Source organism: Pongo pygmaeus, chromosome 23 (genome assembly GCF_028885625.2).
Source record: "Pongo pygmaeus isolate AG05252 chromosome 23, NHGRI_mPonPyg2-v2.0_pri, whole genome shotgun sequence".
Lineage (NCBI taxonomy): Eukaryota > Metazoa > Chordata > Mammalia > Primates > Hominidae > Pongo > Pongo pygmaeus.
This window is the reverse complement of record NC_085931.1, coordinates 40,623,429-40,636,546: the sequence shown is the minus strand read 5'-3', so window position 1 is coordinate 40,636,546 and position 13,118 is coordinate 40,623,429. Positions and strand designations below refer to the sequence as shown.

The window sequence follows — 13,118 nt, the reverse complement described above, 5'->3', positions numbered from 1 at the left end:
TTGGGGTACAAATACATGTTACCCCATCCCCTGGTCTACATCCTCTGAGAACTCCAGTCCTACGTGGAAGACAGATGAGTTCCTGCCTGAATTCTGGCGGCGGCTGCATGGCACACTCTGCTGTGGATGTGCATGTGTACTTTTTTTTTCTTTTTTTTGAGATGGAGTCTCGCTCTGTCGCCCAGGCTGGAGTGCAGTGGCGTGATCTCGGCTCACTGCAAGCTCCGCCTCCTGGGTCCACGCCATTCTCCTGCCTCAGCCTCCCAAGTAGCTGGGACTACAGGTGCCCCCCACCACACCCGGCTAATTTTTTTTTGTATTTTTAGTAGGGATGGGGTTTCACTGTGTTAGCCAGGATGGTCTTGATCTCCTGACCTCGTGATCCACCCGCCTCAGCCTCCCAAAGTGCTGGGATCACAGGCATGAGTCACCGCGTCCAGCCAATGTGCACGTGTACTTAATCAGTCCCCCACAGCTGGACATGAAGGCTATTTCCATTGTCTCATGGCTATTGCTATAACTCAATGGCTGCCCACAACCCTGCTATTTCCTTGGGTTCAGTTCCCAGAGGTGAGGTTGCTGGTTCAAAGGGTCTGCATGTTTTTGAGGCTCTGCCTTCCAGAAAGGTCTTGTATAGGCAGCTGGGGTGATGAGAGTTCAAAGTGCTCAAAGGTTCAAAGTACTTTGAAGCCTGAGAAGGGCCATGTGGCCCTGGAGAAGCAGCCTGGGTGGGGCCCAAGGCCAGAAGGATCTGAGTATGGGACAGGTAGAAGAATGGTTGGGGGGCCATCACTGGGCCTTGGCAGGGTGCCCCAGGCTGGGCACAGAGGATGCCTCTCCTAGGGCAAGTACTTACATGGACCCCGAGTTCCAGGGGAGGTGGCTCGGGGTGGACATTGAGGAGGAGGACAGTGAGTAGCATGAGAAATGAGGCTTTTAAAAAAATTTAGACAATGTTTTTTTCTGATTTCAAAGGCTTGTGTGCTTGTAAAACTTTTGAGAAATATAAAGGAGTAAAAAAGTCACCCATAATGGCACCACTCAGATAGAACCACTGTTAACATTTTGCTGTGTCTTCCAGGATTTTTTTTATGCATTTATATATTTTATATATTTTTAAACAAAAATAGTATCATGCTATATACATTATTTTATAAGCTGCTTTTTCTCCCTATCACACAGTATGTCTTTCCTCATCAGTGCATATAAGTCTGCCTTAATTCTTACACAGGTCGCATGGCATTCTCTGCTGTGGACGTGCATATGTATTCAATCAGTCCCCCACAGGTGGACACGAAGGTTATTCCCATGGTCTCGCAGCTCAGTGTCTGCCCGCAATCCCGCTATTTCCTTGGGCTCAGTTCCTAGAGGTGAGGTCGCTGGCTCAAACGGTCTGCCTATTTTCGAGGCTCTGCCTTCCAGAAAAGTCATGCAGCCAGCTGACCCTCCCCACAGCCAGGGTGGTGAGGCAGGTGCGCCGGGGGTGGCATAAGCCTGGGCTGTACTGCACTCTTATTCTCCCCCCTTCTCTCTCTCTCTCTAGGGCTGAACCCATCAGAACCACCGTCTTCCAGTACCCTGTGGGCTGGCCACCAGTTCAGGAGCTGCCCCCATCCCTGCGGGCACCCCCACCTGGGGGGTGGCCTCTGCAGCCCAGAGTCCAGTGGGGCTGAGCCCCTCGCCCCTGACTGACCCCCCACGTGGTCACTTTTCTCATCAGTCACAATAGGAAGCCAAGCCCTGTTCCTGCTATGCCCCATGGAGGCTCTGAGACCATCTGCCTGGCCTCACTGAGGCTCAGGACACGGCCACACACCAAGTGCAGCCCTCGTCCTGGGTCTGCGCCGGGCAGCTCCCCCCTCACTCTCCTCCACCTGCCCCCCTGCTTCTTAAGAAGATGAAGGAGAAAACTTCCAGATGTTTATAAAGAAAGTCTGTCACCACAGTGGTCTGGCTGTGTTTCCCTACGCTGGGTGCTCTGAGCTCTGTTCTCCAGCCCCTGGCAGAGGTTGGGCAGGGCGGGAATCAGATGAGATTTTCCCCAGGTGACCCACGCTCACTCCCTTCTCCCTTGGGACCAGCAGAGGTTCAGCACGGCCAGGCAGAGGGTGTGCCAGGGTGGCTGTGCCCGTTGCCCAGTAAGAAGTGGCTCTAGGCCCAAGGAGCCCAAGGGCTCCATCTGCCATCCCCGCCCTGGAAGAATCCACAGCCCCCATGTCTGCCCATGCTGAGCTGCTGCCCAAGTGTTTGGGATGGCACAGCCGGGGCACGGGAGCGGGGTCTCCAACCTTGAGGGCGTAGAGAAGTGGCAGGACACAGGAGGGCAGGCCCTGGGCTGAGAGAGTGGCCTGGCGCAGCCTCTTGGCACTGACAGTGCGGGGCTGTGCCGGCTTCTTGGCCCGGGAGGTAATACAGGGGCCCTCCCAAGGTTCAGCCCTGGAAGAGCCCCCTGGCCGGAGGCTGCTCAGAGCCTTCAGGCTCCAGCTCTGCCTCCTTCCTCAGCTGGACTACAGTTCCAGGCTCTAGGCTGGGGTGGTGGACAACGCGGCCTTGGTGGCTGGGCCTCTGGTGGGAGGGCCAGAAGGTGGGGGGCTGCAGGGCCACCTCAGATGCCCATCCTCCACGAGCTTCTGCCTTTCCTGAAAATCCCTGTGGAAGGAAGAACTGAGGCCAAGTCTCGGGCCCCTGAGCCTCGGGTTCCTCACCTATGAAATGGGCTGGCCCAGCAGGTACATGGAGAAAAGGGGGTCTGGGTTGGGGTCCAACGAGGGTCAGAGGAAGGGACCCAAGGAGAAGACCAGGGGCCTCCTCAGGCCATGCCAGGCAACAGGGCCCAGGACACCCTGGCTTCCCGCCCTCCCCCAGGAAGAGGCTTTCTGTCTCTGCCTCCGCCCTGTGCCCTGGGCAGACCTCAGGGACCAGGGCTGGGTTGGCTCTGTGGCCGCAGATAGGCTGCTGTCTCAAGGCACAGGGTGCCCGCTCCTGCCCAAGGGACCACAGCAGCGACTGAGTCCTGGGGGTTCCTGTGCAAATCCCTCCTTAATTTCCCAGGAGCCCCTGGATGGTAGGAAGAGTGAGTGCTCCTTACAGGCCAGGGTGGGGCTGGGGACCATCCTCAGAGCCACCACCTGGCCCTCCACAGCCAGGCCACAGCTCCAGGTAAGGACCGTGGGTGGGTGGGGAGGGCTCGCCGGATACCCAGGCCCTGAAGTACACGCAGATGGCGGCCCAGGGAGCCGGCCAAGGGAGGGGTCTGCAGGCAGCGGTGGTGTGGGGCGGGCCGCAGGCACCGCATGCGGTGGATGGGGCATCCAGGTGGCGTCTACTTCATGCCACTGCGCAGCACCTGGTTGGCCGCAATGAGCATGACACTGATGATGAAGGCGATGGCAAAGGCGCAGATGAGACTCTTGCGCACGCACGTCTGGCGGATCTGCTGGTTGGAGCAGGCTGTGGCCGCCCGCCGGGAGCACCGGGGAGACAGAAGGGGACATCGAAGCAGTGGAGTCAGGAGCCGCCTGCCCTTCGGCACATGGGCTCATCCCATGGGGTGCCCCAATGGGACAGAGGCTTAGGACAGGCAAGGAGGCCCCCAGCCCCCCTCTGCAGACCCTCCCCACCCCGTGCGTCCCCCTGGTCAAGCCACTGAGCCCACCCGTGGGGTTCCAGGGCCAGCCACTCACTCTCCACATCCACAGGACACTCCTCGGCTGTGCCCAGGTGGCTCTCCTCCTCCGTCATGATGATGTTCTCTATGTCCTTCATGGACAGGTGCTCGCAGAAGGTGTCGTAGAGCAGCCTCTTCAGCTCATCCACCGTCAGCTTCTGCATGTCACACTTGCAGAGGGGAACAATACGGTGCTCTGACAGCCACCATAGCCCCCACCCAGCACCCTGCGGCCATACAGGCCCAGTGACAGGCCTCCAGATTCTGGGGGGCTGGAAAACACTTGCTCCATTCCCCCAGAGAGTCCTTGACCAACACCGGCCTTCCCAGGGAGCCCATGGCCCTCTGAGAGGTGAAATGTCCAGTGGACACAAGCCTGAAGTGGTCATCCCCCCTTTACAGTGTGGGGCCAGCCATTCACTGGCCCCAGAACAGTACTCAAGTGTGCACAGCCCTGGGTCCCAACTAGCCAGGGGATACCTTCCAGAAGACAGTGTCAAAGTCGGTGCCATGGAACTTCTCTGGGATCCCTGAGGTGGAGAGTTTGGGTCCCAAAAGGGTCACAAACTCCTCAAAGTCCACTTGACCATCACCTGGAGGAGGCACAGATCCGATCAATCAGTGGGTAGGACCCAGGCCTGCAGCCCAGGGCCCAGAGGTCCTGGGATGGAGTCTTGATATACCTTGGGCCTACCGGGTGGCCTTAGGCAGGTGCCCACCTTCTCTGAGCCTTGAGTCAGTGTCAGCGGCATCTACCAAGTGCCAGGTTCTGGGCTGACGCTGAAGCCACCCAGTGTGATGAGGCCTTACAAGGGGAGGTGGAGGTAGACAGCAGGTGGGCTGTGACCCTCCTATTTCACCCAGAACCCTCCATTGCTCCCAGCACCCTGCGGCCATCCTGGGGTGGGCCATCCTCCACCATATAGACAGGAACTGAAGCTCAGAGTGGGGCAACCTGCCCAGGCTGTCACCTGGCCTCTGGATGGAGAAGAGAAGAAGAAGGGCCCAGGCAGGATAAAGAGGGGGCTTGGCATCACTATTCCTTCTTATGAACTTTTCCTTAATAAAATGCCAGGTGGCAAACACAACTCAAGTAGCGATTTTATCTCAGGTGGTGGGAACTGGAGTATTTATTGCATCCTTTTACTTCTCTGTACTTTAAAACTTCTCAACACCGAGTGAAAGGAGCCGTCTCTGAGCCCTGCGTGTGGCTGGGACTGTCACTACCTCTCTGGCCTCAATTCTCCAGGCTGAGAAATGGGGCCAGACCGGGCTGCAACCAGCCACGGACTTCGAGGATGGGAGTCAGGGGAGCGAGAGACCCAATTTGGATGCAGCCTCAGCAGCTCAGGCCCCAGCCCCTGCCCCACCCCTGGGGCCCAGATGCCAGGTGGGGAAACCGAGGCGGGGGGGGTGCTCACCATCCATGTCCAGCCGCTGGATGATGACCTCCAGCTCCACCTCATTGGGCATGTAACCCAGTGAGCGCATGGCTGTGCCCAGCTCCTGCTTGGAGATGAAGCCATTGCCGTCACGGTCAAACACCTTGAAGGCCTCTCGGATCTCTGAGGAGAGAATGGAGTAGGCTGGGACTTCACCCCGGTCCCCAACAGACCCCCTTTCCAGACCCCCAGGATCACCGACCCCACAGCCTGAGCATGGCTTTGAGAGCCCAACCCAGAGCCTGCAGATCTGGTGAGAGCACGGCCCGAGGGTGCACAAGGGTGCCGTATTCTGGGACCTCTGGGCAGGCTGAGCAGGGCAGCAAAGCAGGGCTCAGGGCCCCCCAGCAGTGACCTCTCGGGATCCAATTGCGCCAGGCTCTCACGGCCTCTCCTGGTGTGCTCACAACGACCCCGTGTGGTGGGGACCACGTGCAGGGGAGGACGCTGGATCTCCCCGGCCCCGCGGCTGCTGACAGCTTCCCCGCCTGCCCCTATTCCTTCCATCCCCCTCTCCCCCACCATCCCCATCCCGCTGCGCCTCCTCCCCCAGGCTCGGATCCTTAGATCCTTAACACAGGCCAACACTTGCTAATGGCAGCCACGTGAGGCAGCTTTGCTCCAGACTAATGGGCTGACAGGCGGCACAGACCTCTTTTGGTTCAGGAAAGACAGAGGAGGATGGAGCCCCCCTCCAGGTCCAGGCCAGACCAGACTGGGTGGGGGTCGCCCTCCACACTGTACGGAGCAGAAGACTGAGGCCTGATGACCTCGGTGACTCAGGTGGTGAGCAATGCACTGCGCTGGGAGCCCGGGGAACAAGCAACTCAACCTGTGACTTTGGGCCGGCCTCAGTTTTACCCACAGTGAAATGGGCAGAATGATGGTGGGGACTCCCTGGCACACAGTTGAGGGGGTCCTCACCTGTCACTTTAGCTGTACTGCTGTCTCTTCTGTTTCTCTGTTTTTAAGGGCTGCTGTCCCTTAATCATCACAGCCCCAGCAGGGCCCTAAACAGCATTTGCCTTTGGGAGTACGGGGCGGGGCTCAATGCTCTCTCTGGCTCCTGGGGGTCTCCTTGTTTGCTTGCCAGCCACCTGGCCTTTGCCTAAGCTGTTCTCCTGGGTGGGCTTTTAGCTTTCAGCAGGCAGAATCAAGCTCCTCATGTGAGAGAGGGTGTGTATCTGTGTGTTTAAAAGTAGAGACATACGCAAGGTGCTGCAGACCAGAAACAGGCTGAGAGAGGCCCGGTGGCCGGCCCAGATTCAGCGTGGGCTCAGAGCTGCTGCTGCTTGGGCTGGCCCAAGCCTTGCCTTAAGGGGTCCATGAACCCTGAAACTGCTCGTAGGACCTTGCACTTTGGAGTCATTCCCTAGTCTCAGGGGGAGAGCAGAGCCTAGCCCAGCCTGTTGGTCTCACCACAGACTAGGGGCCATGGCCCAGAGAGGATGGCCACATGTCCCAGGCCACACTGCGGGGTAGCTTGGGCAGAGGCCCCACCCTCATCAGGCTCATCCCACCGGTGTCCACACGCAAGGCCTGAGGGTCAGACAGGTTCACGTGTGCACCGGGGTTGCCTGGGCCCCCAGACTTTCTGACTCTGGACTTGCCCCTCACTCATCCCGCCAGGACCTGGGAATCTTGTCTCCTAACCAGTGGCCCCAGGGTCAGGGAAGCAACTAGGCGGGGAGGTCTGTGCCAGGGCCACAGGGTTCTGTAAACCCTGGACTCTGGGAACTCCAGGCCAATTCCCACCCTCGAGTTTTCCTGGGCCACCAAAGAGGTGGTGTGCTCCCCGTCACGGGAGATGTGTGAGCTGAGGCCTGAAAGCCACGGAGGCTGCTGAGGGGATCCCAGTCCCTAGAGCCTCTAGGTAGAGCTGGAGGCATCTGCACACAGACACTTAGGTTTCCGGCCAGCGCTGTTGGCCTCCTGGCCCGGCCACATGTTCTGCCCACCCCAGGTGTCCTGAACTCCATCCAGGCTAGGGGCCCTCTCGGTCCTGTGGGTACCAGGACTGCTCCATCTCCAGTCCTTTGAACACGCGGCCCATTTTGCCTGAAGTGCTCTTCTGCTCGCCGTGGCAAACCCTGACACAACCCCAGTTCTCAGCTTGAACGGCACCATCCCCCTGGTGCCCTCCCTGTCCCCCACTGGCCAGCTCTGGCCCTCCTCTGGGCCCCCACAGGCCCTGCTCTTGCCCTATCCTTGCATGGGCCACGCTGGATTGTGCACTACAAGGGCCATGACAGCAGGGAGGGGCTGGTCTTGTTCGTGGCTGTGTCCCTGTCGCCTGGAACGGGGCCTGCCTCTTCAAGCATGAACATTTGCTGAATGAATGATGAAATGAATGAACGACTGATGTGGGAGCCCACCCATCTGAAACACTAAGTTCTCCAGCTCTTCTGAGCAGCAGTTCACATACCGCTTGCTGTAAGGCTGCTACTCAGAGCCCACAAACAATCCTGGTTAGGGGACACATTTATTTCCACTCCCCAAGCAGCCAAGAAGCAGACGGGGAGGCTGAGGAGGCTGCTTGATCCCTTCTCCAGCCCCCAAGGATGCCATCCTCACCTGCCTGCGGGCCACCCGTGGAAGAGGGGCGTCAAGCTGAAGACGAGTGGGGGCCAGACGGTGGTGTGTGGAAGGAGGACCAGGGTCAGGCACCGCTCCTCCTCCTCTGTTTCCTCCTCTGCAGGGTCCCGCTTGGGAGATGTCAGGGAGGGATGGCAAAGTCCGGGACTCACAGTAGGGGCTGCAGTGGGAGCCACCCCCTCCCCTGCCTGCTGTGAGCTGAGCTCCAGGTCATCCCTCCTACCCTTCGGGAGCTCCCAGAGCCCAGGGCTGCTTTGCTGGAGCCCCTGAGTCCCTTTGCTGGAGCCCCTGAGGAGTCCCTTTGCTGGAGCCCCTGAGTCCCTTTGCTGGAGCCCCTGAGGAGTCCCTTTGCTGGAGCCCCTGAGTCCCTTTGCTGGAGCCCCTGAGTCCCTTTGCTGGAGCCCCTGAGTCCCTTTGCTGGAGCCCCTGAGGAGTCCCTTTGCTGGAGCCCCTGAGTCCCTTTGCTGGAGCCCCTGAGGAGTCCCTTTGCTGGAGCCCCTGAGAAAACACACTGGGCCGAGGGGAGCCGGGGAGGGCGGGTGAATATTGGGATGCACCGGCAGGCGATAAGCTCGGAGGCAGCCCTGCAGGCCCAGCAGCCTTTTCTTAGGCAAGGCTTACCTTCCCAGGCCACTAGGTAAATCCACACGCTGCCACCTCCCCATGCATGAGTCCCTTCAACACCCCTCCTTGGCACATCCAACACACCACAAAGTCTCACCTCGGTGCCTTTGCCTGTGCTGGGAGCCCTGACCCAGCCGACTCCCACCCGCCCACAGAAGCCAGGTTCAGGCACCACCTTCCTGGTCAGGGAGGCAGCCTGAAGTGGCAGAGACCCAGGGTCAAGTCCCAGCTCTCCTACACCCTGGCGGGGTGACCTTGGGCAGGTATTTGCTCACCTGTACAATGGGGCTGCTGGGATGATTAAGCAATAAAATCAAGCATGTGTCTGGCTGGTCCTGGCTCAGAGATGGATGCTATAAATCAGAACGTCCCAGATAGCAGAGCCGGAAGAAGAGGGAGGACTGAGTGAGCTTGGGACACCAGGCCACCCTTCCTGTTGGCGGTTGCTGGGACCAGAGGCCTGGGCTTGGATTCTGGCTCTCCTGCTTAGCAGCCCAGTGGCCTGGGCAAGTCACGTCCCTCTCTAAGCCTCGGGTGTCTCATCTGTGAAATGGGGAGCAACTCCGGCACCACCACTGAAGCCCGGCCTCTGCCGGGGGCTCCCCGAGTGGGGCAGGTGTCGTGATTTCCTGCCACCGTTGTGCCATCAGCACCCCACAGCTGGGCGCATTTCCCCGAAAGCCTTGCTCCCTTCCCGTCCCATGAGGCCAAGGGTAGCCTGCCGGGCACCATCTTGACATGAGGATGCTGGCCTGGGAATGGGCTGGCAGGGCCACCAGTTTTCCAGGCTGACCTGCCCCCTACCTGCCACCTCCAGCCTGACACCCCCCAATCTCCTTCCCAACCTGTGGAGCTTCATCAGGGCCCAAGTCCCCAGCAGACTCCAAGGGACATCTGCACTCCATCAGGGAGCCAGAGTCCAGAGGGCGGGCACTGGCTGGAGGTCACTGAAGGGGGTAGTGTCCATCCTCCGCAGTGGCTGCTACTCTCTGCGGCACTGGCCCCGTGCCCCACCACTCTGGCCTCCCTGAGCTTTTGGCTGTGCAGAGGCGGCTGCTGGGCTTGCAGGGCAGACAGGTAGGAAAGGGGACTCCCCTGCCCCAAAGGCCCCCATTTGGCCACTCTCAATGAAGGCTCCACTCACAGACTGGGCAGGCCAAGTGTCAGCCCCAGAGCCCTGCCCTGGGGACTGTCTGCCTGGAGGTCTGACTCCTTCCTCCTCTCTTCGGCCAGAAAGGGCTAGGACTTGCAGCCACCCCATTCCCACCCTCGGGTGCTCGAGTCAGCTGATGGTGCTGGGACCAGCCTCAGTGTTCCTGGAGGACTCTGCTGTGTGCGCATGTCGGAAAAGGTGTATGTCCCAGCCATGGTGGGCACACAGAGGGGATCTAGGAGAGCCCGTGCCTGTCCTTCACAGGGCCTGGGTGGGCCTCAGGCCAGCTCTGCACAGCCACATTCCTATCCTGCCAACTGCCCTCCATGCCTCCCCAGGACCACAGGTCCCCAGACACCTTTTCCAGACCTTCAAGGCCTTTTCCACCCAGCTTTCCCTGCCAGCCTGCCCTTCTGGCTCAGCCTCCTGCACACCCTCATGGGCCTGGGCCCTGCACGCTCCAGCCTCTTACCCCCGCAGGTCCTCCCCTCATGTTGCATCTGGGTCCCTGAGCCCCCTGTGCTAGGTACTTTCACTGCATCCTCCGTCACCAGCCCCCCTTTTATAGGTGGGGAAACCAAGGCTCAGAGAGGTGAGCGATTGCCCAAGGTCACTCCATGAGCTGAAGGTGCAGAGACTCAAACCCAGCGCCACCTGGCTGGGAAGCCCTCATCTTAACTCTGCGCTTCCCACCTCCCTGCCTGGTCCTCTTTTCCACTCAGACTGACCGCCCCCTGGATTTCTGCGGCAGGCACGTACTGTCTGCAGCATTTCATCCCGGGCTGCCCAGCTCCCTCTTCCTGGCACATGTGTCTCCTCCGCTGATGGCGTCCTCCCAGCAGAGGGCCTGGGTCTCGCCCAGACTGCCCTGGGGCAGGAGCACTCATGAGGCCCTGGAGAGGCGGAGAGGGCAGAGGGGGATCCGTGCCAGGAATGGCCAGCCCTGGCATTCAAGGACTGCTGAAAGGGACCTGTGGCCAGCAGAGGGCTTTTAGGGCACCTGCAGCCAGGAAGGCGGCTGGTAATGGAAAACTTCTTGCTTTCATCTGTAGCTGCCCACTGGCCCAGAGATGAGCTGGGACCACCCAGGCATCTGTCTACTCCATGACCCCCCCTGCCCATCCCAGGGAGGGCCCCGCCCTTCAGATGCCCCCTGAGTCAGGGCCCCTCAGCTCCCCAGGGCCCAGGAGACGGGGACAGGAGAGAAGCAAGGGAGGGCACTTGTTGTGGCTGGTGACTAACGCAGCTGGGCTCCTGCCAGCACGCCATGTCGTTGGTTGGGGAGCCTGCGGCCTTGCCCCTGCACTGCTCACCCTGCGGCCCCTCGCCCCTGCAGCCAGCCTCTCAGCCTCTCCCCTTCTTCAGGGAGTGTACTCCAGGACTGGGGATCAGGAGAGGAGGGACCCAGCAAGGCCTGGAGTTGGGGTGCTGGGGTCCTGGTGGGGGTGCTGGGAGCAAGGGGAGGGAGTGAAGAGGAAGCTGCCTGGGGTCTGGGAGACATGGTGACTCCTGCCTGGATAGTCAGGAGGAAGGGATGGACGAGGGCCTCTGGAGGGAAAAACCGGCAGGAGGTTTGAGATGGCCCAGGGCTGGAGGGGACAAAGGTGGGGAGGGGAAGGCCTATACACCATCTCCTGACCTTTTGCCCCTCCATCGTACCCCTCCTTTCCCCAGGCTCTGGCCCTGGGTTTTAGGGGTGAATGGTGAGGTCATGTCGGAGGGCCCCAATCATCCATCTGTCCTGTCCGCATCAGACCCCAGACCCTGTCTCCACAGCTCTCCCCGCTTCTGAGGGTTTGCGGGGGCAGTTGGTGAGGAGCCTGGTGGCTCACGCCTATGGTGCAGCGAGGGAGGCAGAGGCTGCCTTCTCTCTCTTGATCTTCCCCGACGGAGTCTGACTCCTCTAAGATGCCCTCACCTGGGCCTGGGTTGAGGGAGGACCTCCCTCCATAGCTTCCCCTGGGCTCCCACCATCCTCCCTGACTGCGCTGGTCTTGGCTGCACCCTCCCAGGCCCTAATGAGCCTCCAGATCTCAGACACCCCTGGATCCAAGGTACCCCGAGAGGCCCATCCTCTGGGTGAGCTCAGCCGCTTGCAACAGCAGACAAGCAGATCCCAGGAGGCCGTGACCCCCATCGGCCCAGATCCCCCACTCCACTCCACATGTGGGCTCCAGGAGGTCTGGGGGGAGGGGAAACCTGAGCACCTCCCCCAGCCCAGCAGGGAAGGAGCTGGGCAGGCCCCAGGGGTCTCACTGCTCCTCAGGACACACTGTCCCGGACCCCTGCCCCTGCCCTCTGCTCTGACCTCGCTCAGCCAGCGGCCTGCCATCTCCCTTTGTGTCTGAGAGGCAGGGGGAACGGGGTGGGGGCGGGTTTGGGTCCTGGCCTCTCTGCCGTTCCCTTCCAGGCTTGGCTATCGCGACTTAGCCGCCCAATCCGGCCACTTGTTGTCGCCACCGCCTCCCGGGCCGCCTTCCCGGCGCGCCGGGCTGGGGGTCCCCGCAGGGCTGCAGGGAAGGGGCGACGGCCGCAGGTGGGGACCGGGGCGGCCCCGCAGCGGGCAAGAGCAGGGCAGTCGCCCTCTCCCCTTCTTCTGCTGCCCGAGCAGATTGAATTTTTAAAGCGACACGAGCGGAATGTCAATGCGAGCCCAGAGCCGCGGGCGGGCGCCGCGGAGGGGATCAGGATGCGGGTGCTCCGGCCGGGCCGGCGCTGGGGGCTCAGCGCGGACCCCCGCCCCAGTCCGCCGCGTTGCCGCACCGTCACCGCGGACTGCGCGGCCCTGTGACCCCGCTGCGGGGCCCCGCAAGTTTCCGCAGCGCTCCGGGGACCACGCGGGCAGGGGCTGGGCCGCTCTCCGCCTGGGCGACCCCCACCGCGGCGTCCCGGGGTGCGGACCTGTCTTGCCGCCGCGCACAGCTGCTAGCTGGGGCGCCCACCTGGCAACCCGCACCTGCCGACTGCCCCCCGCCCCCGCGCCCCTGGCCCGCGCTTCACCTGGGCGCACAGGTAGGAGGGCCGCCGGGGCGGGGGTCCCGGCGGACACTCACCCTCCAGTTCGTCCTCCGGGATGTCCACCGGGCGCTGCTCCGACAGCAGGTTGGGCACGGTGTAGATGCCCCGGTACATCAACGCCGCCGTCACCGGGTGGAACGGCATCTTGGAGGCTCAGCGCCCGCCCGCCCGCCGCAAACTTTGAGGCCGGGGCTCATGGGCAGGTGGCGGCCCCGGGGGCGGCTGGAGCGGGCGGGGCGCGCGGCTGCGGAGGGCGGCGGCGGCAGCGGCGAGGCGGCGGGCGCCCCTCCGGGGGCCTAGCTCCCCCGCGCCCCGGGCCGCCGGGCCATGCCGCCCGCTCCCTCGTCGGGCTCCCAGCCGGGGCCCCGCAGAGGCAGCGGGGGAGGCGCCGCTCTGGCCTTTCGGAGAGCTCCGGCTGCCTCGCGCGGTGCCCGCCGCGCCCGCTCCTCGGTGCCCCGCGCGCTCCGCGCTGCTCGCCGCCCGCTAGTCCGCTCGCCGGCGCGGCCGCCACCGGCCCGGCGCTCAGGCTGTAGCCGCCTCTCCGCTCGCTCGCTAGCTCGTTCTGTGCCGCGCTGGCTGCGCTCCCCGCCTCCCCCGCCAGCCGCCCGCCCGCCCCCTG

The 13,118-nt window shown here is 62.0% G+C and overlaps 2 protein-coding genes across 2 annotated transcripts in view; one reads left to right on the top strand and one right to left on the bottom strand.

The window, feature by feature from the left end:
* The window catches only part of ZMAT5 (zinc finger matrin-type 5), a 36,073-nt gene extending 34,128 nt beyond the window's left edge, over positions 1–1,945 (top strand). Inside the window, exon 6 of the mRNA XM_054470248.2 lies at positions 1,544–1,945. Within this exon, the coding sequence (XP_054326223.1) occupies positions 1,544–1,673 (130 nt within the window). The 3' untranslated portion in view covers positions 1,674–1,945. The remainder of the gene's footprint in view (positions 1–1,543) is intronic.
* Positions 1,946–1,950: 5 nt separating this feature from the next.
* On the bottom strand, positions 1,951–13,065 carry CABP7 (calcium binding protein 7). The gene is made up of 5 exons (XM_054470247.2): positions 12,535–13,065; positions 5,089–5,232; positions 4,148–4,260; positions 3,684–3,837; positions 1,951–3,450 (listed from the first exon to the last, which is right to left on the bottom strand). Exons 1-5 carry the CDS (start codon positions 12,641–12,643, stop codon positions 3,323–3,325), a joined length of 648 nt encoding a protein of 215 aa, XP_054326222.1. The 5' UTR covers positions 12,644–13,065; the 3' UTR covers positions 1,951–3,322.
* Between the last annotated feature and the right edge of the window lie 53 nt (positions 13,066–13,118).